Here is a 27918-nt window from a genome sequence, read left to right as displayed (position 1 = left end):
TGATTTTGAATTACTGCTACAGATGATCTAATGGTATTTATTTAACCCTTATCACAGCAGGAAAGAGCCTTTCATCTGATGTTACAGTTGAACAGCTGAATTCTCCCTTGCTTTCCAAAATCTCTGCAAGATGTTTGCCACCCAACAACTCTGACTCCCTGCGTGTTTCAGCACTTCCTTTGCTTTCCTCACACCCTCCATAGGAATATTTTTGTTTAGAAAAAAGGACCGTGTTTTGTGCCTCCTTAGCAGTCTCCCCTGGATGGAGGGAGGAGCTGGTCTGTCAATGACTCCATCTGCTCCCTGTGACACAGGTGAAAAGTGACAATGTACTGTGTTTTGGAGAGGGCCAATGCTGCAACCATGGCAGCCTTTTACAGAAGGTGTACCCAGATTAACACAAGACATGTTTATGTAAACTGAGAAATTGTCCTCTTGCCAAAGATCATCCCTGGAAGTGCTCAAGTACAGGCTGGATGTGGCTCTGAGAAACCTGGTCTAGTGGAAGGTGTCCCTGCCCATGGCAGAGGTGTTGGAATGAGATCATCCTTAGGGTCACTCCCAAACCTAATCATTATAGGATATTTTGGGCATCTGAACCCTTGGACATGCAGAAAGCAAACCTTGATCACTGGCCCTTGATCATGCAACTCAAGACTGAAATCAGAAGAGTAGATGTGTGAAGGTGGATGCAAAGATGGCACAGGGCTGCCTCATTCTGTCTTCGTTGTCGTGTACACAGCCACTTCTCAATCAGCCTGGTCATGATCTCGTCTATTGTGTGGATAAGAGCTCCAAAATAGAGCCCTGTGATCAAAATGCCCAGAAACATGAGGTCATGACTTCAAAAGGCCAGTTCTGTGAAGAAAATATGGCTTTCAGGCACTGCTGGCTTCAAAGCTCAGTTCTAAAACAAAGGAGAAATCTATATTTGGGGACATTCATGCAAAGCATTACCACTCATTGTTCATCAGAGGTGCCAAAGCAGCTGGAGATTACCATAACAAACAAACAAACAAAAAACTCAAAGGGACAAGAAAAAAAGGAAAGGAAAGAAAACGATCCAGCTTGTGAATGTAACGTGCTGCAGGAAAAAAGACTCCTTCCCCCTCCCCCCCAGGTCATAGCTGAACTCTGCAGTCACCTGCCCAGAACTGCAGGGACCCACAGTGGTAGCAAGTGGCCGACTTTCCCGGGAAAGTTTTTTGTTATCCTCATATTGCTTGGTTTTTTTACACCACATCTGTGCTTGCTTCGTCATTCTGCCATCTGCTGTAACAAAATACAGACAAAGCATTTCAGAGAACAACCCCTCCACACTTTAAAATGCTCCAAGCTGGAGCACAGCCTTTTAACTTCTTAGAAGCTCTAGTGCTTTTTATCTGATTCTACTCCTCTTCCTCCTCTTCCTCCTCCTGTCCATATCCATGATGAACTACACATGCTTAGCAAGCACAGAGAGCACAGAAATCCCGTTGCTTTTGCCAAAATATTTCTGTTAAATGAAACAAATGCTCCTGTGCTTGACTTTGCTGCGCAAACATTTGCATTTGCCAAGAGGTCAGAGATAGCAGGTCATTATAATGAAATTTTTAATTTTGAAACTCCTGATCAGGCTTGTTTCCTGTTTGGTATTGTCTGCAGATACACAATGCAAAAGCCTCGAGTTGCTAAAGAATTGAAATAACAGAGTATGAGCAGAGTGGTTTTGAGCACACACTCTGTAAAGTCCAGTCAAAGTTTCTTCCTGGTGCAGCCGCACAAATCTCTTGGTAGCAGTAAACTCTCTGCACAGACTTCATTCCTGAACACATGTTCAAAGGTGGTAAAATAAATGCAGATGGTTTTCCAAAACCTCAGTGGAGCATTTTTTGCTGTTACTAAATGGACTGGAAAAAAACTAGGGGGAAAAAGCAGAGAAAATACATTTTGACACAGACAGGCAATTTCAGAATAGCATTTGGTCATTTGGGAGAAAATCTAAATATAATGTGTGTTTATAATGATCTATTGGCAAAACAATATTGACAGAGCATCTGAGCTGCCTAATGGAAGTGATTTTTAGAATGCTTAAATTAAACTGGCGTTGAGAGCTGAATATTTTGTTTAATTGCTTAACACAAACAAAAAAAAGTTGGATAAGAATTTTGAATTCATTGTGCCATGACCACAGTTGGCAATAAAACCATCCCTGGCTACAGTGAAAAGAGAATTAGACCTTAACAAATTTATTACAGGCTTTGTTTACAAACTCGTTACAAAATTATACAGCATCTTATGCATACACAGGATTTACAGGAAAGTGTTACTGATGTGTGGGATTACTTTGCTCTCTGGTCGAGATCTGCAGGGTTTTCTTCGCTCAGGGCCTGATCCAGATTCCACCAGAGAAGGTGAGATTTTTTTTTTCCCCCCATTGAGTTTAGTGGAAGCTGGATCAGATCCAGAGGGTAACACTTCCACTCATTGTTTTCCTGGGATGGGAAAGGGGCAGCCAGTCTAATAACCGTACACACCACACTCCATTCTCATCTCATGTGTTTCAGATGACAGGCATATTTACTCTGAGATATTTTTGCTGGCTGCTTGTAAAATACTTGTTAAAGTCAAGAGTCAAAGAACAGTTCCTGTTACTGGATTTACAGTGGAAAATGGCAAATGGCTTTCTTTGAACCCTTAAGGAATGAACCTCCCGTGATTTTCAGTGAGCATTAAAAAAAAGGCATTAGAATCAACTCTGACATTGTCTATATTGTTATAGAGCTATATTTTCTTTCCTGTCTTCAACAGATCTTCTCTGGATTTACAGTAACAAAATCTGGAGAAATGGATTTATGTAAACAAAAGTGACATCCACACTGCCAAACAAGGCAGTTTCTGATTAATGGGATTGGTCTCCTTACCTCCTCTTCTCACATGGAGATAGACCTATGTGGCACAGTGAAACAAGTACATCTCTAAAGTTAGTGATCTATAACTATATAAGCTCTCAATTGTTCTCAGCATCCGCAAAAGATCTTTATTTGGGAACTCAGGGTGTAAAATCAAGCTTTTAATTTACAAAAAAAATCCAGTGTGGCAGAACTCTGAAAAATATGCTTATTCCCCCAAGCCAAAATGGTTAGTTAAAACTTAAACTTTCCTACTGGGAAAAGTAGCAAAAGCTCTGTGGGGTTGGTTTTTTTTTCTTTTTAAAAATTTTGCCAAGAAATGAGAAATATTCTAATCAGATCTGTCAGATACTGACTTCCATGTTATATTCCATCCTGTCATTTTAATGACTGCCTTGGTATTGAACTTCTGAAGTGGTTATTGCTTGAAGCAAAGTTAGGATTTAGTGCTGAAAGTGATGATACTTCCTGTGAGGTAAATGCCCTGGCCTCATGCTGAAAATTGAGATGGTTCTCAAAAGCTTTGCTTCTGGCCTTCCCTGAAGAAAACACCCATATGGTCTAACCTGGCTTTCCAAGATAGTACTGTTCCATTGCTTGGCCTCCAGGCAACCAGTCCAGCTCCAGGTGGTTTTATGGTGTGCAGCACTCTCTGTGAGGGATTACGGGATACCCCACAGTTTGCTGCCTTTCATGGCCTGTTGCATGTTTGAAGCTGGTTTTCCAGGGGTGAAAGCTGCATGAGCGAAGGCATCCTGCAGCCTTGTGTTTGAGGGCTCTGATCTCATTTCCATTTGTGATGCTGAACATGCTATGGCAGCAAAGGCTATATCTGTAAACCCCTCAGAAAATAAATGAGGGTAAAACTTTCTGAATAGCTGGTATTTCCCAGCCCTGGCTGTGGGTTAGATCTATCTGGACACAGATAACATGTGGCTCAATTTGAATTCTGTTCCTAGACATGAACTCTCATTTGCTTCCTTGGAGTGGGATCCCAACCAGGGCATTGTACAGCTAATGGGACATCTCTTCAAGTAGTGTCATTATTCCTGTCGTCAGCGGGGCTGCATGACAATCCACAGAAGACTCTGAGGTAAATACATGCTAGCACATTTGTCTTTCCTAAGCAACAACTCATATGTTTAATTGGGCAACTTCAGTATAACTATAGACTTCATGGATTTTAGCCACCAACCATTTCACATTCCTGTGAAAGGTACCAGGTTTCTCAAGCAGTTCAACACATATTTTCCCCCTGTGAAAGATGGAGAATGGATCACTGAGGAGAAGGAAGCTTTCGTACGGGCTTGTGGCCAGGATATCGCATCTTTCTTTACTACGATGTGCAAGCCGAGAACTCTTTTAAGGTTAAGACACTCCCAGCTTTGTTTCTAATTTAAAAACTCAGAGAGGAATGATCCAGCAATGCAAGCAGAAGATATTTGATTCATGTGAGGAGGAGGAGGCTGATCACAACAAACCATCTTTTATGTATTATATTAATGATCCATTTAGATCAGTTCTTGACTTCAGCAAGTTTTGGCTACAAATATTTCAGATTTTTTTCATATTTTTTCAATGATGCACTGGCAGCATTAGAAACAGTTGCAAAACAAATGTGCTTCCTAAATGCAAATGGATGTTCCTGGATTATTAGCAGCCATTCTGAGTTGCTATCAGAGGGAAAATGGTCATTTCACTGGCAAAAGTGGCGTACACAGAAACTATATTTTAGTGCTACCTGATGCCTGAAAATTTGACATCATCTGCAGGCTGCAACATGTATTTTGGTCCATTTTTTTTTTTTGGTGGTGAGGAGGCAACACTGCAGATCCAATTAAATGTGAATGGATAGAGTAGGGAATATAAATATGTACACAAGTCTTGGCATTGATCTGATTTTTAACAAGTTTACTAAATGACAGTCACCGGTTTGACAATACTGAATGAAAAATACTGATTTTACAGATTTTACAGGAAGGTTAAGGTATGCTGCCAACAAGCAGTGTCACAAACATAGTCTAAAAAACCCCAGAGTTGGCCACGGTAGAGGCACACACCCTTTGCTCTTGTTTATTGAGAGAGAAAGCTTATATACTGTAGATTTGCTGAAGTTTAATAAATAAGGTCAACTTATAATATATATAAAACAATATAAACATTTATATGCTACATGCGTATCATATAATTTAAAGTAATAATTTATATAGCAAAGAGATGCAGATCTATGTTCTTCCTGTTTTCCTGGACAAGGCACACACACAGGAGGTGTCTATCCGTATCCACCTCCAGCCCACCAGTTTGTTGTTTTCTGAAGTCAGTGCTCTGACATAAGTTTGGGATGTCTTGCATTGGGAGTTCCAGTGCTTGTCATCAATGCCGCGGCAGCCATTTTTTACAGGCTTGGCCTCTTTACACCTCGTTTCATAAAAGTATTGCTTAACTGGAGAGTTGCCCGTTTTAATTTCTCCCAGAACAGTCACCTGGTGTCCCCTGATGTCAATGGCGGAGGATTTGTCCGTGACCCACAAACTTTCACTGTCACAAACGGAGTATTCCCCCCGGTGGCCCCTGTGCTCTGCATACCTCTTCCGCCGGGAGGTTCTGTTCACCACCACGGAATTCCCGATGTAATCCTCCATGAGGTACAGGGGCGGCGGCTCCAGCGGCGTGTTGTCACTCAGAAGGACTCGGGGAGAATTGTAGCGTCTCTGCTGCCTCAAGAGATCTGTATCCACTGAGAAAACTGGCTGGAAGTCTGATTTCACATTTTCCTCTCTGTCTATGTCTTGCTGAGCGTCTGTTTTCTGCACTGTGTTTTGATAGTTTTCCTTAATGTCTACCATCTGCTTAGAAAACTTGTTTTTTAAAATGTCTGCCTGAATGAGTTTAATAATAAGAGAATTTATCGAATCTTCTGGCAAACTCCTTTGATCCATGTTGGAAGACTGGATGCCACGAAGGTAAGTGAGAAATATCACATAAAACAAGATGGACATCACCTTGTTCACCTGTAAGATCTGCAAAGAAACAGAGAGTCAATGTTGAAACAGTCCAAGAGGGAGGTTTGCTAGAGGCTGTAAACATGAAAATTGGGATTTTTTTAGTAACATCTATGTTACTAAGATATGAGACATATATAGAGGTATGGAAACAGGTTGTGTGTTTCTTTGAAGATGCTATTTGTTATACTTCATAATGAATGCAAACTCTCTTCTGATTTTTTTTTTTTTCAATATTTCATCTATATTTTAGGGCTTGCTTTTCCCCTTTCCATGCCTAGTGGCATATATATCAGCTAAGCCCTTTCTCTGCAGAGGTAGGTAGTTCTTGGGATAGCATGGCCTGGGCTTGGCAGCAGAGAGAGGCGAAGTTACTGCCACAGAGTTTATTCCACAGAGAAGTTTATTTTCAAACTTGCAGGATCATGCACAGTAGAAAACTGTTTCACTGTGTGAAGTGAAAAAGTTCTGACTTAGCTAACTGTTGTCAGGTTTTGTGGGCTGAGATCTCTCAGACTCATCTAACTCATATTTATCAAGTGGCTTCTATTTAATGTTACCATAAGAAGGAAATAAATCCTGTGTTTCAATAGTGCTTTTGTTTTCTTTCTCTCTCTAGTAAGGGAAAGGGTTCCTGAAGGAAAATAATGCAGTCAAATCAGAAAGTGGTTATTAGGCCTCTATAATACAAGTGGGGAATTCAGATGGACCCAGTGACCCAACTCCCATTTTGTGGGAGTTGTTTTCAGGACTGGGGATCTTTTTTTTGGTGGTTTTTTAAGAAGTTACATTTATATAAGGTGAAACAAAGCTGACATCAATTAGAAATATTCAAGGACAGATTGGGGTCATCCCTCTCCCCACCGTCTCCTAAAACTCAAAAATTTTGTTCAATGATTCAGTATTTTGAAAACCATTTCTAAAAGTGTGCTACTTCTTGGTACTTTGCCATGCACTGCTCTATTTGGCTTCCTGTGGTCTCCTTCTAATTCTACCTTCTGTCCATATTCTAGAAGCTCATTTGTCACTTATTTTTTAAGCCTTTCTGTCATCTTGTTTGTGTAGCTGAGAGCCAGGAGCAACTGTCCAGGGAGGACAGATTTTTTTTTTTTTGCTTGTATATTTGGACAAGATTTTTTTTTTGCTTGTGTATTTGGTATTATCATTAATATTTAAATTAAATCAATTTTCAATGTAAAATCCTAAGTCATGGATGTGAACCATTCACTAAAGATCACACCTGCTTATAAATTTGCTGCACAAGTAGTGGATTGAAGGAGAAAATACAAAACTCCTCTTAGAGCACCCTCATAGTCTGTTATAAACCCTGACTGTAATGCTCCTTCAAATTACTCAGGAAAGCCTTGAATTTGATTTTCCTGCTCTGCAAACACATCTGCCATGTGTCAGAGACCTCTGGCACTCTGGGATGAAGGCACAGAGTCACAGACCGTGGGACAGATGGAGTTGGGAGGATCCTCAGGACATTATGTAGGCCAATCTCACTGCTCACAGGAGTATCAGGGCAGCTTGCAGAGAGCTCTGCCTACTCAGATCTGGAACATCTACATGGATGGAGACTCCACAGCCTCTAGACAAGCCATTCCAGTGTTCAACACCCTTAAACTTCGCAAAAATATATTTCATGTATCAGCAGTGTTTCCTATATTTCAGTTTTTTCCCATTGCCTTCTGTCCTATCATGGACACACCTGAGTAGAGCCTGGCTCCATCTTTATTAATCCCTTCTGTGAGATATCTCTGCACTTCAATAAAATCCCCCTGGAACTTCTCTTCTGCAGCATGAACAGCCCCAGCTCTATCAGCCTCTCGAGGTACAGTTGTCCTAATCCTTAATAATTTTCATGGATTTGCTTCTGTGCTAAGGAGCCCAGAACTGGACACAGCACTCCAGATGTGCATCACCAGTGCTGAGATAAGGGGAAGGATCCCCTCCCTCCTGAACAGAAAATTTTCCACTTAAAAAAAAAATCACCATTTTCTGCTTAGGGGGTGAACCATTTTCTGTTTCAGAAGGCAAAGGAAAAAAAGAAGAAAAAAATCTTTAGCTGAAGAACGTTCTATCCACTCTAAACAAAACTCCTTTTTGCAAGATTGAGTCCCCACTTTGCAGTTTGGAACAGCAGCAATATCTGAGCTACCCTCTGTGGATGTGTGAGCTGTCCTTTTATGGACAAGAAATGTGTTTTCTCCATTCTCAGTTTGTCACAGTGTGAGTTCACCTAAATCTAGACTGTTGCCTGCAGTAATGTTTTGCTTTTGAGGGGGGGAAATATTGAAGATGTTCAGTTACCATACAATTACTGTCATACCCGAATAAATACTAACTTAATGTAGATGGATCTCAGTGCCCAGACCTTTCTGTCTGTGCAGCTGCTGTGCAATTTCGCCTTCCCTCAGCACAGGATTTTCTTTTAAAAACAGTAAAAATATTATTAAACAGATGTCCTTGAGCAGATTTCTTGCAGCGCCCAGAATCCACACATGAGATGACACACAAGCCCACAGGATGGTGAGCAAAGCTGTGATATGGCTCAGCTCAAAAGCCAGAAGCAATATTCATGCCAACATGCAGCTGCATGCAATCCCTGCTCTGCTCAGTCTCAAAATTAAGTGGCACTAGCAAAACACACAAGTTGGAGTGTGATGAGGTGGGAAAAGTAAGGCTGGAGTTCCTGCAGGCTCTCCTCAATGTCATGCTGCACACAGAAAAGAAGGGCTGGGGACCTGAGAGCTGGAGAAGCTAAAATGTGCTGTTTTTCTTCTCTGTGGAGGAACCCCATTAATGGAAAAATGTTGAAAAGTGTTTTCCTGAACTTCATGTGAAACGTCTTACAGATTTGGTGGGAAAGATGCTAACTTTGAAATTCAGCCTGTAGTTTGATTTATTTTGCAGATTATTTGCTGCAAAAGTAAAAAGGTTTTAGAACAAATATTTATATTTTTCTGGGTGCAAAACTTTGGCAAAACCACAAAGATTGGTGAGTTAATAGTTTTCAGGGAGTTCCTCCAACCTAGGAGGTTCATAAAGTGCTGTTCAGAAGTTGCAGTCCATGACTAAAAATTGTCAGGCTGTCGATGAAGTCCAGCACCTCAGAGTATGTCTAAAGCACTATTTTAGATAGGAGAAATGAGTGTTATTGGAAAACTCCAGCTGGTTTATGGCCTTGTCTGTAATGTGGTTATAAGACACATTAAAAGTATATTTGTTTGCAGGTCTGGGGAGTATTGCATTTGATGAATATCTCTTTGCCCAAAATGGAATGTTGTGCCTGTCTGAACTGCAGATAATGTGAGATTTATTTGGCATGTGTGTGTTAAATCTGTAAAAAGGAGAGGAAAATGTAAAACATTAAAATGTCTATCTTTTCATATTTTCAAAGCAAATAATTCTGGTGTTTCTAGCCATGCCTCCAGAAGTTCCACAATGCAAATCACAAAGCAGAACAAATGCTTTCTCAGTGCAGACCAGTGAGTAAATTATCTATAGAGAGGACTCAGATTGGGGGCATGATTTCAGCATATGTGTCCTGTCTGAGGGAATACTGACTCAAATGCCAGGTTCCTGGAGGGCCCAGGATTCTGTGAACCTCAGCAGAAGCTACTTCAGCACAAGCAGCTCTTTCTCTGGCCTTTTGGAGAATGGTCTAAAAATCTCACAAGAATTAAATCCTTCATGTGACCTTTTCTGGTCTTTCACTGGGATTTTTTTGTTTTGTTTTGTTTTGTTTTTCAATTCAGATTGTTCATTACAAGTGGAAAGATTTTTCCCAAGTGAAATTATTTTCCTTGGTTAGGTGATGCTAGTGAGATATTTTTGTTGTTCTTCATGGTTCTTCTTGGAATTTTCCACATGTGAATTCCTGACAAAAGTTCATTTTGGCTGTGTTTGTGGCTGGTTTGCACTAAGCAAATTGGACTTGGAGACTGCTGACATTTGTGGCTCAGAGAGGAAAAGCAAAGAACACAGACAACAAAAGTTCATGCATTTCAAATCTGATTATCTCCCAAATGTGGCTTTACTCTATTTTTTTGGTTTGTATTCCTGCCTATCGCTGCAGTTTTAGCAGGCTATTAATTCTGTCTGAGCTAGGTGGCTCAAGGTCTACATTTAAGAAGTTAATAAACTTACCTCTTCCTTCCATTGATAAATTCAATCCCTAATAAACTCTGGCAAACCATTTGCCTCCCTTTCCAGACTCACCACTTTATGTAGTAGTGAAAAATTTTGTTTAGTTTTGTTTGTGGTGATTTATTCTGGTCAGTTTCTGAACATTGCACACAGGGGAAGAGCGAAACATCATTTAAAATGTTCTGCAGAAAGCATGAAAGCCTGGTACTGTGAGAGACTGCCCAAGTATTTACTTGTAAGCCATTGCTAAGAGAAAGTGGAATAGAAGGAAAAGTGACTGGTGATTTTTACATTTAGAATTGTAATACCCCACGTTTTATGTAAGCCAGCTTGAAGTGTTTGTCACTTCCTTAAAAATTTAGGAGCAGCTTCAGTTCTTCAGACCAAGCAACTAATAATCCTTTGTGGTGGCTGACAGCTTTTCCAAGCTTTTACTAAAGAGGAAAGCATGATTATTGTCACTGTTTGCTGAACACTGCTTCCACAACCTCCCAAGTCATGGACTGCTCTGTTGATTTCCCTCTTCCTAATAACTGTGTTGGGAAGAAATTCAGCCCTCTTCTTCTGTGCTTTGGGGGACATGGGAAAGATACAGAACAAGAAAAGAATTCTGAATGTTCAAGAAAGTGGGAATGTGACATAACTGTCTGAAAATTTGCACTGTATTTCAGAATAGTAATCAACAGTTTGTACAAGATGGATTTATGAAGGTAGGTTGCTGGAGAGTGCTAAATGTCCCGGCAGACGCCCTCCTGAATGCTTTTACTTCTCAGGATATGGAAATTTCAACAGAGACAGATTGAAACTAAAGCTTTCACAAGAGCCAGGCCCTTTGAGAAGCTGAAGAATTCAGAGACAAAACCAAGTGATGCCAGCCCAAAGTGTTAACCCTACCATCCCGAGGGACAACCAAACTGGAAGTTGGAGTGAGGGGATTGGAAACTAATCCATTCCGCTGGCACACTGGCAGTGGAGTGCAGCTACAGATCTGAGGGGGAGCCCACCAAGGTTTCTTCATCTCTGCAGCAGCTCACAGATGTATTAATTAATTTACTTAAGGCCATTTATAAAAGAGAAGACACATCTGAGCACTGAGCCCCAGTAACCTCCAGTGAAAGGTGTATACTTAATTTCTTATGGAAATAGAGTTCAGCCCACAGAGTCACTGACATTCCTTTTTCAAATGACTGGCTGAGCAAAGCATAGCAGGACATCTGCTCAGCCGAGAATGTAAAACTCCTCTGCATTTGGAGCCAACCCATAACACTGTGGGGGTGGCCATGACCCTACTGGTCACTGGAGAAAGCTTTCCCAACCGGTGACATCTTCCTGAGGGCCAGTTCTGTGATAACACCTCTGCTGCATGGAGCAGTCTGTGTTCTGCACTGTCAGATGAGCTGTGTAGAGTCACACAGGTGATTGCAATGGCAGGTGTGTGTCTACATTTGATCCTTCCACAGAAATATCTGCATTTTTTTGGAAATCAAGAGGAGGCTGCTGGACACATACCTGCCTGATTACAAGAGAAAGGTCAGGAGCAGTTCCTCTGTGCTTACCTCACTCTTTGGAACAGCTGCTGCTTCTCTCACCTTGTGCACAGTTAATTCTTGTCAGGTTTTGGACCTGCATCTCCTTCCCCCACCACCTACACCAGGGCATGTGAGAGCTCCCTGGAGGCATTTGGCAGTCCTCAGCATCCTCTCACAATCCCACTGGGGGACTGCACTATTAATAATGTCTTGTATTATATCACCCATCCCAGCTACATCTCCAGGTCTATAATCAGATATAGGAGTAGGCAGCCTTTTCTCAGTCACAACAAGGTCATTTTCCATTCCAGTTCCATCCCTCACTGATACTTCTGTGACATATTTACGTGTTTACACCTCTGTCTATGCCCCACTGCCATGGTAGCATTTTTCATTAGGCAGCAGACTGATTATTCTGTGTATTGAGGAAGTCAGAATGAGGGGTTTGAAGGCTGGGATCCCAATTTCCCTGGTGTGTTGGAAGAGTTTTGTTAAGTCTAAATGTCTGTTTGTTACTTTTTGTATCTGCAAAGAAAGAAGGTCTGTGGAATGATTGTGGTATTTCATTACTGCAGGTATATATCCTGACATCCTTTGGGTTCTCTGTCAAAGAGCTGGCTGATTTTCCCCTACTGTGAGAGTAAAGGCGGGAAGAATTGGGATTGTTCAGCCTGGAAAATAAAGTGTTTTGAGGTGACCTCATTGTGGCCTTCCAGTAATGGAAGGGAACTTACAGGAAAGATGGAGAGAGACTCTTGTCAAGGGCCTGGCGTGACAGGACAAGGGGCAATGGCTACACACTGACAGCAGGTTTAGACTGGATACCAGGAAGAAATTGTTCCCTGTGAGGGTGCTGAGGCCCTGGCACAGGTTGCCCAGAGAAGCGGCCCCATCCCTGGCAGTGTTGCAGGCCAGGCTGGATGGGACTTGTAGCAACCTGGGATAGTGGAAGGTGTCCCTTCACTTGGCAGGGAGTGGGACAAAGCGACCTTTAAGGTCTCTTCCAGCCTAGGCCATTCTGTGATTCTCACATCACTGATATTGGAGCAATCCCTAAATGTTTCTCTTGGTTATTACTGACAATGTAGGAGTACTGCCATTGCTCCCCAGCAGAAACTGGAATACACAGAAATCAGCTGATATTTGCGAGGTTAGACAGGTTGGGGTTTTTGTGTTGCACGGGCTGGATCTGGGAAGACCACCTCTAATGTTGTTATCTATCAAAGAAAAGCATGAATTACAGGGAAATAAAAACAATACCATCATAGAGATAAAGCTGTAGTGGGGTAAATAATTTCTATAATAGTGGAAGTATTTCTTCTTATTATTCACTGTGTAACTCCGAAAACTGCCCAAAATACAAAGAAATCTAAAAGTCATGTTCATAGCTGAATAAACAGCTTGACTTGACTGGACCTGTGCTCATTCTACAAAAAGAAGAAGATTTTCCCAGATCTTTGCACTTTCATTCTTTTTCCCTCAGAAGTAATTTGCAAACAAAAGAATAGAAAACTCCAGAAGTAAAATATTATGGATAATTTAGGCTGATAAACTGTGTGTTAGTTAATCTTTTCGTTACTGTTTGTTAATAGCAGCAGGGCTAAGCAGCAAGCAAATTAAATTTGCGGCTGAATTTGGAGTTGATGCAAACAGCAGTGAGCAAAGAGGAATACAATCTCTGCTGGGGAGATGGAGAAATAAAACATTGTCAGAAAATTGCAAAATAAAACCTGAAGTAGAAATTAAAAGCTTATGTGCTGGAGAAATATTATTGTTGAGCAGTGATATATAGAGGCAAAACAACAACAACAAAAAAAAACTTAGAAAGGAGCAATACCTGATCAGACCCAGGAATGATCTAAAACTTTGGAAAAGCACAGTATTTAATAAATGAAAATACTGGGGCATTTCATTGCTGAGCTGGAAAAGAACTGCTGCTTCTTGTAGCAAAGCAGTAAAATTGGGAAAGCTGCTTGAAAGATGGAAGGTATTGTCATAGAAAAAGAAAATCGGGAAGGAGAAGCAAAAATGACTGAAAGGGTTGTAGAACTGACCTTTGAGGAAACTGCTTTGAAGGTGCAAGTATTTGCCTTGAGCTTGCAGAAAGGGCGTGACAGGAAAGCCAAGGCAAAGATCTGGAAAGTGTAAGCATTGGGGAAAGGGAACATTTGCTTTAGGGTGGGGCAAAGGAGTGCAATCAGGAAAACTGGGATTAAGCTGAGGAAAGGGAAGTTAGGCCCATCATCAAAAGTAGTTTTCAAGCCATGCAAGATGTTTGTAACAAACCCAAAGCCACACCAAAGAGGCCTGGGTTTCGTGTTTCCTTACAGCACTGAAACTCCATTTAAGTCTTTTCTTGAAACAGTTTGAAGATCCATTAACTTTTCAAGTCAGCCTGGACCTACTTTGGCTCAACCAGGGCTGATTAATTGTTTTGTATTAAAATCAGGCAGTACTTGCATTTTCTCTTATTTTTATCAGAGAGATGCTTTGAGGGCTTAAGTTGTCCATAATTAAAGCTGAGAGCAGCCTTCCAGATGAAACTTTCACCTCCCGCAATTCTGGGGGCTTTAAGCCTGGCCTTGTAACAGATTGTTCTGATTGTTGTATTTAAAAATGCCAGAGGTGGATTTTGTCTAACTTGGTAGCAGGAGGAGAAAGGGAAGCACCTCTCAGATTATCTTGATTTTGTCCCTCTCCTTTTAGGCTAAGAAAGAGCAGCCTCCTGGAGACCCTGTGATGCTGGATGGTGTGACATGCTTTTCCATTTACATTGCCTCGGGACAACTCACTTTTTTGGGGAAAAAAAAAAACAAACCAAAAAACCTTGGCACTAAAAAAACCACTATTTGTTAGTTTTTCTGCTATTTGGAAACTTGAAGGGAAAGCTGTTTTCAGATTTGCCTTTCAATATATCATTATTTTGCAAGATTTTACATTGAAAGCAAAAGAGTTTCTGGAAATTTTTTTTTTTTGTTTCAGAATCTGAAAACAACTTCTGTCATTTTTGACATCATCTGATTTCCTTTTTCTTTTGTGAAGTAAGGAAAATAGTGAAATCCAACAAACAAACAGAATAAAGCAAGGGATGTAAATTCAAAAGTGTAGAGTCTCATTGTGAAAAATCTTGTATTCCTAAGCCTGATTTATGAGTACAGACAGGATGCACACCCACAAGGAAAAAGAAATGCAGGGAATATAGGGAATGCTATAGAAATGAAGTGAGCTTTTATTCGGGTAGAATTAAAACAGACCCTGAAGTTAACCTGAGATATTTCTGTCATTAACATTTTTTAAAAGGGCATTTATTTGTTTTTCTGAGAGCTCTGCTGTGACCCTTGAACCCAGATATTTGCACTGAGGGTACAGAATCACTGAATCACAAAATCATTAAGGTTGGAAAAGGCCTTTAAGAGCATCGAGTTCAACTTGTGACTGCCAACCACTTTTTCACCCATCCCAGAGCACCGAGTGCCATATCTAGTCATTCCCACCTCCAGGAAGAGGGACTCTAAACCTCTTGGGCAGCTCCTTCCAGTGTTAAGATAGTTTAGAAGAGACAACATTGCTGCTCTGGAGTTTGTGCCAAGCACTGAGCCTTGCCGGGGAAGAGCTGCTGCATTTCACACAGAACCGCACCTGTGTTTGCTTTTCCAGAGGCCGTGACTCCGCGTTTCCCTGAATCCACACGCAAATACATCCATGGCCACTCCATGAGTCAAAGACTGCTCTCTGAATTGCCTCTCCCTATTCCTCAAAGGTTCACAACCCCCCAGATACAAAAAAATCTCATTAAGCTTGCGGGTGCAAGGTGTCTGATGCAGCATTCTTAAGAAAAGGATCCCAGACCTGATCCAATTATTTTAAAACCACCATAGGAATTCAGTGAAATCAGCATTAATTGGACAAAGCTTTTGTACAATAAGAGAGGGAGGGGAAGACAATGTAATTACATACAGCTGATGTTTGAACTTTATTTTAACATCCAGCATGCAACTGCATTGTTTCCATCAGAACTGTGATGTGAAATTAGCATTACTGTGTATAATTAACATATTTTCCATGCCCTTTGCACAGGTTCAGTAGCTCGCTCACAACCAGCTTAAAATGAAGTTTTTTAATTCATTCTCAGAGAAAAAGGAGTCTTCTATTTCTGGTGAAACAGAAGTGTTAGGTGACAGGTAAGGTTAGAAGTTTGCTTCTTTGCAAAAGATGTCAGACTTTAAAAATAGATTTGTATAGAAAGACCTCGTTTGTTCTGACCAGTTAAATAAGATTGTTAATAGGAGACATTGCCTCTACCAACAACTTCTCTTGGTAAAATCATGAGGACTCTCTTAGAGCTGCTCCCAGGTGCAGAGTGAAGCCCTTGAGCCTCTCTTATGGAGAAGAGCTCACAAATACAATGTATGCCCATGACAGGCTTGTGTTTTTTCCCATTGCATCTGAGTCTTTCAAAAAGCCATTGTCCCTTCAGAGGAAAAAAGTCATCCTGCTAATTGCATTAGTTTATAGCATATAACAGTTTACACATAGGCCTGTCCTGAGGGTAAAGGACTGTTCTGGCAAATCCAGCTCCTCTGCATTTTTGTCCTGGTAGAATTCTGCCTGAAAAGGAACTTTGCTTGGGAGTCCCCCAGTTCATCAATGTGCATGTGGATAAAATTTCCTGTTTGCAATTCTCCGTGAGATGTGGACTGGAGTTTAAACTCTCCGTTCCCACTTTACCATGAGTTTGACTATATTTGGGGATTAATGCTCAAGGGTGGCAAGAGTATTCTGGTCCTAGTCTAGCAGAATATCTGACTTTTAAGTTTGTGAGTCACCCTGCTACAGTGCAGACTGCTCACATGTTCAGCTCATGTTTGAATGCTCTGCTAATTTCCATCCAAAATATCCAACAATTTGCAAATCAGGATCTCTAGAAGCCTTTTCAAAGTCAAAGCATGATTTCTGTGTTCTCCCACTGTACTAATGCAAGCTCTGCACCTCTGCCAGGTTCAAAACTCATCTGAAAATGGCCTTGTTTTTTTAGAAGCCATGGAGGTTTTTCTTATCTTTCAATCCAGATACCATTTTGCTGTTGATACACAATGCATTCCCTGCTCCCCCTTGCCAAAAATCCTTGAAAGTGGAATTTTAGAGCTGGGAGTACTTTAACAAGTGTTGTCTCTCACCCAATATATGATCTCCAGATATTTGACAGAAAAGCAAAGTCTTAAACTGGGCATGTGAAGGAGGCAAATGAGATGTACCACAGCTGGTCATGTGAAGGAGGCAAATGAGATGTACCACAGCTAGTCATACATCTCCTTACACAGTATTTTAGAAAAATCCCTTCTTACTGAAGAAATCCTGGTTGTGAAAAAATTATAGAAGGGTAGATTTGAAGTAATTCTCAGGGTATGAGAACCAGGAATGGAAAGAGTAATTTTTTAGCAGACTTCTCGTCACCTCTTTTCAAATGCACACTTTATATATTTCACAAAAGGATCCTACTCCCATCTAACCATCCCAAAATTCACAGAATCACAGTCATGGAATGGTTTGGGTTGGAAGGGACCTCAGGGATCATCTAATTCCAACTTCCCTGTTAACAGAAGGTAAGAGAGGCTGGGGTTGTTTTACAGTTTGGAAAGTGAAACCCAGGTAGGTTGTATGACTTTTCTTAAGTTATGCAAGCCAAAGCTCACATGGGAAGAAAATGGGAGAGTGGGCCTTTAGACCTTCCTCTCATGAGGTCTGGGCTGGCCTAGGTTAGTTCTACAGACTGGATTAGCCTCTTCCTTCAGCTTCTTCCCCACACTCTGCTGGCCTTAACCAAAGCTGGCCAAAATCAGAAGTAATTCCATGCCATTATTTCTTCTACTGAAGTGGTAGAAAAGGGAAACAATCCTTACTTGAGTGAGGTCAGAAGTAACTGGGAAGCAAGCAGAGTGAAGAAAAAAGATGTGGAGAGCATTGCCAAAGGTGTCTGTGGCTGGCTCATGCACAACATCTCAGGTGTCTTGAGGAATTAAGAATAACTTGGAATGAGCTTTAAAAAAAGTTCATGCCAATGTAAATCGGCTGTAACAGTTCAGTAGTTTTCCCCAGGAACTGACAAAACAATCAAGGGAAGGATTTTTAATTCTGCACATAGGAAAAGCCTGATCCTAGACTTCAATTTGCACAGTAGAAATTCCTGATTAAAAAGGAGCCAAACACTGTTGTGCTTCAGGAAGTAGGAGAATTAGGGATGCTTACTTTGGACGATGGTGTAACTTTACAGCCTAAACGAGGGGAGATGCACAGCTGCATCTCCCCAGGAGCGGGGAACTGAGTATATTGTGAGTCAGTCACAGTTCCTCCCTATCTTCCCTCCACCACAACTTGCATTCCCTTTGCTCTGCTACAAAAGTCAATTACTTCATCCTTCTTTTCTTTCTTTTTTTTTTCTTTTTTTTTTCTTTTCCCATGGAGCAGTTTACTCTCCCATGCTCCCAGCCAGCTCTTTTGGCGAGCGAGGAAGCAGAGTGGGGTGAAGCTTGGGCTCTCTGCACTTCTGTCATTTCAGTATCCCCTCTCCACCCACTTCCTCTCAGCAGGGAGTATTGGGTGAGCAGTCCCTGCTCCTCTGGCTGCAGGAAGAGTTGTTCTGAGCAAGCTGAGCTTGAACAGCCATGGGAGCAAGGCTAGGGAAGAAGGGGGGGACAATCCTCCCTCCCTTTTATATTCCTGACGAGGTACCAACTCTGGCAACATGTGGTGAGTAGCAAAAGCATCCTGTGTAAATTCTGAGGTAAAGGCCTGTGTTCAAATGAGATAGGATATTACTAAAGCTGGAAAACTGGGGAGCATAATCCGTAAGTCCTCTGAAGGACCTTCCTAACCTGCTCGCAGTCTGTTACTAGAAAATATGGAAAGGAGCCCACTGCAAAAACAAAACAAAGCAATCACATCCTTAGGAACTTCGGGAAGGCAAACATATGGGGGAACTTTTTACAAAAGGTGAGAGGTCAGTCAATGTCTTGGGATAACTGCATGTAAAGGAGATAAAAAGTTCTCAGGCCTTTTTGACAATGAGAACACAAAGAGCTTTGCTGAGCTGCATGCAGGAGTAATGGGCTTTTTTTGATGGAAAGCAGCTTTTTCTATGGCTGGAGGTGAAGGAAAGCCTACACATATTCAGGAGATATCTCCTGTGCCCTCCTAGGAGAAGCCAAGCCACACACAAGACTCTTTTCTGTCCTGTGCTCCCATCATCTCACCCTAAACCAACATCTCTGGGTTGAGAGCACCTCAAGCCTCAGAAATTTCTTCCTTGACAGTGTCACGAAGGCCTCTTTCTTGTCTGCATTTATATGAAGGCACAGTTTGGGATGTCAAACCTCCAGTAAGGCTTTGATTGAGATGAGTGGAAAGCAGAAGAGAACCTGGCAGGTCAAGCCTGGGGGTTTCAGACTGTCTGGACCATGGAACTCAAGGGCATGGGCAGAAGTTGGGTTTAAAGGCAAAATACTTTGCTAGAGTTATCCAGTAAAGATAAGACATGTATTTTCAGACTGCTAGAAATTAGGGAAAATTGAAAAGGATATTTATTCCCATTTTAAATTATTGAACGGTATTATGCTTGGAGACAGTTGTGTGTATGCAACTCTTAAAAACTAAAGCTTGAGGCCAAATTCTGCTTTTGGTCACACAGAAAGCAGGCGACTGCACACTGAGTTGCATAAAACTGAGGTCATAATCTGGCATAAAGTCTGAGCTGGCTTGGTTTTCTCTTCAGCTAATGTCAATAATGGTAAGCTGTTATGAGAAAACCCAATAGGGAATGGGTCAGGTGTTAATGCTCACAATCAGCATGATTCCAAATAAACTGGAGGAATTTAAGAAACAATGCTGTGTCTTCTGCTTAAAAGTTGCTTGCATAGACTTAAAATACTCTTTAGATTTAAAATATCTCTGCAGACTTGTGTGGTGCTTCTGCAGATTTACCTGGATGAAGAAAGTGTGACTGTTTTTGGAAGATCTTTCAGTGGCAGGTCTCTAAGAATGTTGAAAAATGGAATATACGAATATCTAAACATCAAGCTGGTAAAACAAAATTATCTTCTTGTCCTCTTTTCTGTGCTCTATCACCAAGTTGAAGCTAAGATCAGCAGTTCACCAAATTATTTCCTTTTCTTTTAATTTGGGAATAATACTGAGCTTAGACTGAAGCTGGTTGTGCTGGTCTACAGCTATGTGGAAGAAAAAAACCAGCATTACTGCAAGAAAGGAGACTAGTTCATCTACATTCTAACAGAAGAAATGTCTTTAATACAGGTATCACTCCACAAAAATGTATTGTAGCTTCATTGCCTTCCTCCTAACCTTCAATTTTTGTCAGTGAAAATGAGAGTTTTATACATGGTGTAAAGACAATGAATGACCCCTCCATTTTCTTTCATTTGTTTCTAACTGAAGAGAAATTTTCAGGCTACAGTGAGGTCTCAGGTTCAAGATTTGAAATTGAAGTTCTGTATTAGTGTTCAGTATTTTCCTTCAGGAGATGGAATCTGAAATACCTGGCGGGGAGACTGAGGAACAACTTGCTCGAGGACTGTTTTGTACTGAAAAGTCTTCACTTATTAAACTCCTTGCGAAAGCAGAAAATTATACAAAAAAAGAGAAGGTTTTTAAGCCATTACTATTGAACCTAAAGAACATAGCCCTTAAAATGTCAGTAGCTCCTTGTCCTTAGTGTTCTGGGAAGGCAAAATTGCAGCCCAATGAAAATGGAACAAACCAAACCCCACAAACACCATCGTTAGGAAGGTGCAAAGAAGAATAAATAATGCTTATGCTTTGGAGCACAGGCAGTGCTTGACTCCCCTAAACAAATACTCAAATAAATAGGAATTGTATTATTTTTGAAGCTTCCATGGTTGTAAATTTCCTTATGGAGTTCCCTGTCATTTTCTTTCCTGAAAACATTCATGCTCTCTTCTTGAGCTGTAACGTGTTCCATATGTCACATTGCCTTTGTACGAAACAGTTCAGACTCAGCTCTCCTTTCATCCCCCTGACCTAATTTTAAAGTCTTATGACTGTGGAGGACTAATCTGGATCAGTTTGATCAGACTCTCCAATTTTATAAATGCCATTTAACACACCACAACTTTTTTCTCTCTTTTCCATAACAATAAGCTCAACCAAGTTGTTCTTTGTTAAGTGTTGCTCTTATAAACTCCCTTAAATTCAACCTCTAATTAAACAGTGCTCTGTGTCTCAGTTCATTATTGTACTGCTTGCTTTCATTCAAGTGAATTTTTAAAGTAATGCAACACAGAAGCTTAATTATCATCTTGTTTTTCTGGTATTCTCTGGAGTAAATGCCAAGAAGGATTTGTTTTTGCTAATTTTTTTTTTCTTTTTGCTTTGCATACAGCATAATTTTTTTCCTGCTCAAACACTTCTTTTGATCTTATTTCTTTGAATAAATTGCATTTAGCATCTTCACAAGCATTTTTTTCTTCATGCCTTCCCATAATTCTTCTGTGTATGAAATGTATGTGATTAAATACGGTCCAGATTGTTCAGTTTACTAATTCAAAAGTTCTCACTCTTGGTGTTCCTGTGCCTCACCTCTTTCTCTAACACTGGTTTAGACTGGGAAAAACTCCACTGCAGCTGATAAAATGAAACGTGTGCAAACTAAGCACAAGTGACAAAAGAAGGGCTCTTTCTGATTCTGTTCTATCAATGTTCACATTCTTCAAATATTCCAAACCATAACCCTGACACAATGTCTTTTCAGTAGATTAATCTGCTTGCTATCAGTTCAGTTTCTGTTTGTTCTCCTGGTGGGGAAAAAAAAATCAAATCATTTTAAGAAGGATCACATAAACAAGTTGCACCAGCTCAACCATGAAATTTTAACTGAGCCTGTATCAGAGGCACTGATGTAAAGCAGAATCAGTCAGGGACTGCAATATTAGGAAAAAATTCTCCACAAAAAGTGTTGTAAAGCATTGGAACAAATTACCCAGGGAAGCAGTAGAGTGACCCTCCCTGGAAATGTCCAAAATACATGTGGCACTTGAAGACACAGTTCAGTGTGGCATGGATCTTCACTCTCTCAATGTCTCTGCTTGTGGAAGGCAGCTCCATCTGTCTGTACCTGATTGTGCCTCTGGTTGTTTCCAGGTGGACTCAACCTATCAAACATGACGTAGGCCCAGGCCAGATCTATACTAGTGTTTTTCATGTTGTTTTTTAAACCAAAATCTCTGTCAGACAGAGGTTTGCCTGTACGCCATGGACACAGATGTGCTGCTTCAAAGTCCTTGTGTTCTACAGTTTATGCTTGAGAAAATGGCTCTGGTGGTGGTGAAATCCCTTTTTTTTTTTTTTTTTTTTTTTTTGTCATGTCCTGTCATCCCATTAGAGCTTTTTAGGTGGAGACAACTGCCTGAATTGTGGCTCTAGACAAGCCCTTTTGGTCTCCTCAGTTTCAGGAAACTTGTGATTTGGTATTTTTGGAGTATTTACTGTCATGGTATTCCCACTAGGCTGAATGGTGCCCCAGCGATTCCTGTTTTGCAGGTGAAAATCTTTCTGCAAAAGAGAGGAGCTGACCTGCCTGAGATGCACAGGAGGCCTGTGGCGTGACAGGGCTGGACTGGAAGAAGTCAATGCAAGCAGAGGCCAGAGAAGCTTCTAGGTTTGGACCTGCTGGTTCCTGCAGCAGCACACTTCATTGAGTAGTACCAAAACTGAATTCTTTTGTGTGTTGTGATTTGCAGTTAGGTTCTTTGGTTTCCTAAAAAATCAAATTGCAGCCAAAACTTCTGCAGCAGTTTGGATGTTCTTAAATTGTTATGCTGTGTGGATTGCCTTATACTGATAGTTCCAGGATTCTCTCCTGTGGAAACCCAGGGCACCGGGAATATTTCTCTGTCTGCTCTGAGGTGCCATGACCCCCAGGGGAGCACTAACTTTGACCCTCATTCATGGAGAAAGTTTCCTAGACTTCAAGATAGACTAGAATCCACAAAAGTGTGAAATAGATTATAGAAAAGACTGTAGTGTAGGTGTATCACTTGGTGAGAAATTTAGGTTTTGGGATTTTTAATATGTTGTGGATGGAAGCAAGATGGAGGGCACAGGGTGTCATCCTGGGTTTCTTCTTCGTGCTTCTTCTTCTTCATGGGTTTGGGTGGCATTTTGTAATTGGAAGAAAAGTCCACATTTCAGGCTCTTTGGGATCAGTTATTGGGTGAAAAGGGAAAATAATCTGGGTGTCAGTTCTTAATTAGATAATTTAGTTTTAAAAGACCTTGTAACAAGAGATTGTTAGCCATTTTGTGCCTTCTAATGAAAAGCTGCCGAACTCACAGTAATGAGACTGTTCTACTAATAAGAAATAATAAACACCTGAGTCCAAACATGAACTACTGTCTCAAGTGCCTTCAATCCAGACCCAGAAAAACCGATGACTGGTACCCCCACACTCTCCCTTGTCTGGATTTCCCACAGGGGGATTAGCTCTTCCATCCTTTCTCTCTGGCAATCTGGTGAAAGTGAAACACCTTGAGATCCTCTCTCAGCAGAGGCCAAGTTAAAAGTTAATTAGGAGCGACTAAGAGAAAGACACATGGCTGTATCACCATATCAGACTCACATATTACAAAAATTGCTGGGAATTGGGTGAGATGGGCTATGGAGACATGCAGAAACACTCCTAGATTTTGCCCCATATCTTTGTTGGAGCCTTCTGCTCTGCGCAGACCACAACAATTTCATTCCCTCATTCCCTCTGCCACAGCCCCAGTTTCCCCTGGTGTCTCCTCCACCAAGAGCAGCTATACTAAAATGTTCATTCCTCTCTGTTATCTCTGCACAACAGAAGAAAGAGGAGTTTCAAAACATAGTTCCCCCTGCTTCACATGTTGTTTAGCAGGTACTTTCTTAGTCCAGAGAAGTCCCTGAACGCTTTAGCTCAGGTGGGCAAAGCAGGACAGGCTTTGAATGCAGGAAATGGAACCAAATTATCAGAGAGCAATTGAGGTTTACATCTCTACTATAGATTTTTTCTCTTAGAGCCCTGCAAAGTTGAGATGGTGTTGTTTGAAGTGTACAGAAGAAATTGGTGGTACTTGTACTAGAATTTTTTGAAAAGGCTTTAAATCACTGGAGCTTGTCTCAGGTGCCAAGAATCTAACTGGGATTTGAATCACTGTTTAAAATTGGCACTCAGAAGCTGAGGAAGTCTCTCAGAAGCCAAGGGAGTCTCAAAGAGATAAAAGTCATGAATCTGGCAAGAAAAAACATGAGTCAATGTCAAAAAGTTTACAAATTGACCATCTGAAAATATTTTGGCTTCAGTTCTACAGATCAAAACAGCTTATTTGACTTGAACTTTAAAACAAATAATCAAAAATATGTTTAGAAGGACAAATTGTTTAATTGTTTACAGTGAACAGGCCTTCCTTCCAATGGTTTGAATTTAATTGATTCTATTTTTCTGATCCAAACCTTTTCAGGAATTTGAGAAGGCTGGGATGTACAGTATGTTTACTACAAAATGAGAATTTCATATGATTTCTCTAGGAAGTCCATGACTTGAAAGATAATATAATTACAGTAGAATTGTATGATCTAACAATATCCAGAGGATCTGAGGAACAAGGATTTAAAGGCCTTGAAAGTTCATTTTCTGTGATGATCCAGGCATCTGAATTTTGCTTAGAAGGCCAGATCTTCTGTAGTTTAGCAGCACTGAGTCATCCCACTGGTTTGTATCACTGTGAGGATCTGGCCCTAACCTGAAAATACTCCAAAGCTCTGTGAAATGATCTCATTAAGTGAAAAAACAATGAACCTTGATTGTCAGCATGTGTCATTCAGGAGCTGAGTTTTGGTTTGATGCCAGTACACATTTTCACCAGTTCTAAGATTGGCAACCTTATTTCTTCATGAGAAATTAAAAAAAAAATCTCTCTTCTCCTCCCTCCTACCCATCTTTGCTCTTCTCCCAGCTGTCATCACTATTTACAGTTTAAGTAAGTGAAAATATATATTTACAAGTACAGCTTACTGCTGTGTTTGCTGGTATAGACTGCCCGAGGGCATATCTGGGAATCAAGTTCCCATCTCCATCCAGAAATTCATTCCCTCCTCTCCTCAGCCCTGCCCCTCCCTGGCCATGTTTTCTTAAGCTGGGTGTTCACTCTCGTCTCTTGGATTCTGATCTCTTTGGGAGGGAGACTGATGCCTTCCTTCGTTCTGGGACACGAGTGCTGTTGGATATTGAGCACTAAGTGATGCTCCCATCTTTCCCCAGCAGGGAAGGCCAACCCTCCTGCCCTTATCCAGCACCTCCTGCTCGGAGAACCTGCAGGCTGGATGAACTGATGCCACAGAGCAAAAGTTTCATGTGCCTGCCCTGCAGCTGGCTGGCTTCACCTCCTGGGGCTTTGTGTGAAAGCAGACTTGGGAGAGGGTTTTGTTTTCAGCCTCGTGCTGTGGCCCTTTTCCTGGCTGGACACACGCCCATTGGACGATCCCACAGCATCCTGCTTGCCTGCCAGCCCCAGATACCAGAAGCATGTCCCCATTTCCTCTCCCCTTACATGGGGAATTCTGCAGGGTCTTGTTCGCTACAACACAGAAAAATTGTGTCTCACACAGTTTGGGGGCAGTGAGGCCAGATCCTGAGTGAGGCTTCCAGATGTTATTGCAATAGTAATTAAAAATATACCATAACTAAGTGAATGAGGTACAATACATTTAAAATTGTGTTTTTCAAATGCATTTATAAAAATGTTGCCAACACCCATGGTCTTGTCATAACTAGGCTTCATCATCATGTAGATTGTGTTTGTGGCATTCCAGGTGCTCAGGACTTCGAGTTCTGCTGAGACCAAGGAAAAGCTGATGATTCTTGGAAATTTTGCAGGATACCTCCTCAGAGGTCAGCTAGTCAGAAAGGAGTGTCCTGTGGTTAAGTCACTAACCTGTGTTCAGCTCCTCAATCCCCTAGGAATTGCCTTAATAAATTTGGAAAGACATTAATGACTTGTTTGTGTTGCTAAAATTAACTTTTTTTTTTTTTTTTGGTCCTGCAGCATTACTGGTGAACATGTAGCTGCTACATGTTGCGCCAGTAAAGACAAAACATGTTCATTTCAGTCTGAGGTATGTTTGCTGAAGTTGATTCACTAGCACAGATGAAACATTTGTTTATTTTGTAACTAGAATGCATTGAGTGGTTCTGAGGTAAAAGAAGAATGCAGCTTTTTAAAGCAACTTTTCTACCTGTGAAATAGAAATGAAAGTAATTCATCCCAATGATACTACTGAGATACTGTAATTACTTTGGAAACTGAGAGGTTATATTTGTGGTGGGAGCTGCTGCGGGAGATGAAGATAGCTCTGTATCCAAGATTCCCTAGACATATTCAAGTATGGGCAAAAATACATTCAGATATTTGTCACAACTGCACATTTCACTCATCTGTGTTACAACTAAAAACAAAAACTAGAGAAAACTAGGTTTTTGCTGTCCATCATTTCCCTAGCTGCAAAATATCTGTAATAAAAGTTTGCATGAACATAGCTGCAAATGGTGCTATGAGACACAGACCTGGGAGGCTCATGATTGATGCAGACAGTTATCAGTAGTCTGTGGGTAACTTGAACAGTGCTTGAGAAAGGTGTGCACCCACTCAGCCTTCACCTCCAGGAGGATAATAACAGTGGGTTTTGCTGATGTTTTAGTAGATCATAGTATCACAGAACCACAGAGCTTCCTGGGTTGGAAGGCACCTTTAGATCGTCTCATTCCAAACTCCTGCCATGGGCAGGGACACCTTCCACCATCCCAGGTTTCTCAGAGCCCTATCTAACCTGGTTTTCACATATTTTGCCTTGTCTTTGTAAACCCTAATGGTTTTGTAAACCATAATTATTTTGCTAATAAAATTTATCCAAACACTAATTTTTTATTCCAGCTCCTTATTTGTTTTTACATAAGGCCACACAGAAGCAATTTCAGACCCTCTTAACTCCCTGGAAGTGTTTACATGGGCATGAGTAACCATAGAAACTTTGTGTGCTGACTCCCTCTGTTATCAGTGTGAAAACATTTGGGGTGATCATAGTAATTAAGTTTTTTTGTGGATCTCCCCCTCCTACATGTAAAACCCCACAGCGATGGCTTAGATGAGATCTTAGTTCAAGAAAGAACATAAATGTGTTCAGTTCCTTTCAGTGAATCATCCCCTCCAGAAAAAAAAGGGGAAAAACCAGTATGATGGGAGGGATTTCTGAACTCTGATAGAAGCGCTCACCTCCTCATGGCAGCATGCTTTGCTGCCTTTGCAGCTTTCAGAATGAATAACCAAAGAGCTCTACAACACTCTGGGAAGTGACAATGACTTTAAAGCCCTGATTCTTTGATGGCTTTAGAAAATGATTCAACATTTTTAAACAGTATAGGTATTTGAGGAATAATAATGGGATGAGTGCATCTACCAGCTGGAAAAGTCCTGCTCCTATGTTGTTTGCCAAAGATGCAGCTTCCCTGGAATGTGGGATTGATAAAGAAGAGAATCCAGTTTTTTATTCCCTACAGAGATAAATTGGAACACTAAGGAGTTTAGCACATGCAGTCTATGTAGAATTACCTTTTGCTGATAATTTTGTTCTGCAAAAAAATATGTCCCTTGGTTAGGGATGGAATCACTGCAATGTTTCAGCAAGTCCTCTCCTCCCTTTTTCACAATAACTCACACAGGAAGGCATGAAAATTGTATTTTGTTCCCAAAGTATGTCAGTGAAAAAGAGACTTATCACCCTAAAAATGGACATAGAGAAGTAAATCATAAGTATGAAAAGTGTTAAGTAGTCATAGTTTCACTGATCCCAAAAGCAGAATCTCCTTGTTCTCCCGTCACACAGGTTGCATGACATAATCAGAGCTTCTGATTCTGTGTTTTTCTCAATCTTTTATGACTTTTCTATTCATCACTGGTTTGTAATCTGACAACCAGAAACATGAACCATCAAATGAATATTACTCAAACAAAAATAATTCCAATTAATGAGCCTCCATGCACTTTCTCAATATGATTTTAGCTATTTTCATGCTTCTAAGCAAACAACTCTCTATCCTGCATGCAGCACATTTCAGGACCAGTCCAGCTCCACAAGAAGTTAGTGGGAGTCTGTCTGTCTGTCTCTTTTTGGAGAGATGGAATTGGACTGATAAAGCTGTGAGAAACACTAGGGAACCCTTTGGGAATGCTTACTCAGAGTTACTTAATGAGTCAGGATGAAAATACACAATCCCTCTGGCATTCCCTAATCCTTCATGTT

General features: G+C 40.9%; 1 protein-coding gene and 1 long non-coding RNA gene across 13 annotated transcripts in view; one reads left to right on the top strand and one right to left on the bottom strand.

The window, feature by feature from the left end:
• Positions 1 to 27918, top strand: part of LOC102073894 (uncharacterized) — a 126283-nt gene that overhangs the window by 8821 nt on the left and 89544 nt on the right. For 4 of the 11 annotated variants that reach the window (XR_012579969.1, XR_012579965.1, XR_012579967.1 and 1 more), the window contains exons 2-4: positions 58 to 3984; positions 5366 to 5621; positions 5746 to 5854. This is a non-coding gene — a long non-coding RNA (uncharacterized LOC102073894). The other 7 variants (XR_012579970.1, XR_012579963.1, XR_012579961.1 and 4 more) reach the window with 7 other exon arrangements.
• Positions 1568 to 27918, bottom strand: part of NTF3 (neurotrophin 3) — a 57287-nt gene continuing 30936 nt past the window's right edge. For both annotated transcript variants that reach the window (XM_005492415.4, XM_074539256.1), the window contains one exon: positions 1568 to 5911. In XM_005492415.4, the coding sequence (XP_005492472.1) occupies positions 5117 to 5911 (795 nt within the window). In that variant the 3' untranslated portion in view covers positions 1568 to 5116. The remainder of the gene's footprint in view (positions 5912 to 27918) is intronic.

This window comes from Zonotrichia albicollis, chromosome 4 (genome assembly GCF_047830755.1).
Source record: "Zonotrichia albicollis isolate bZonAlb1 chromosome 4, bZonAlb1.hap1, whole genome shotgun sequence".
NCBI lineage: Eukaryota > Metazoa > Chordata > Aves > Passeriformes > Passerellidae > Zonotrichia > Zonotrichia albicollis.
Note: the sequence above shows the minus strand (reverse complement) of the source record. Positions and strands in the feature narration are given on the sequence as shown.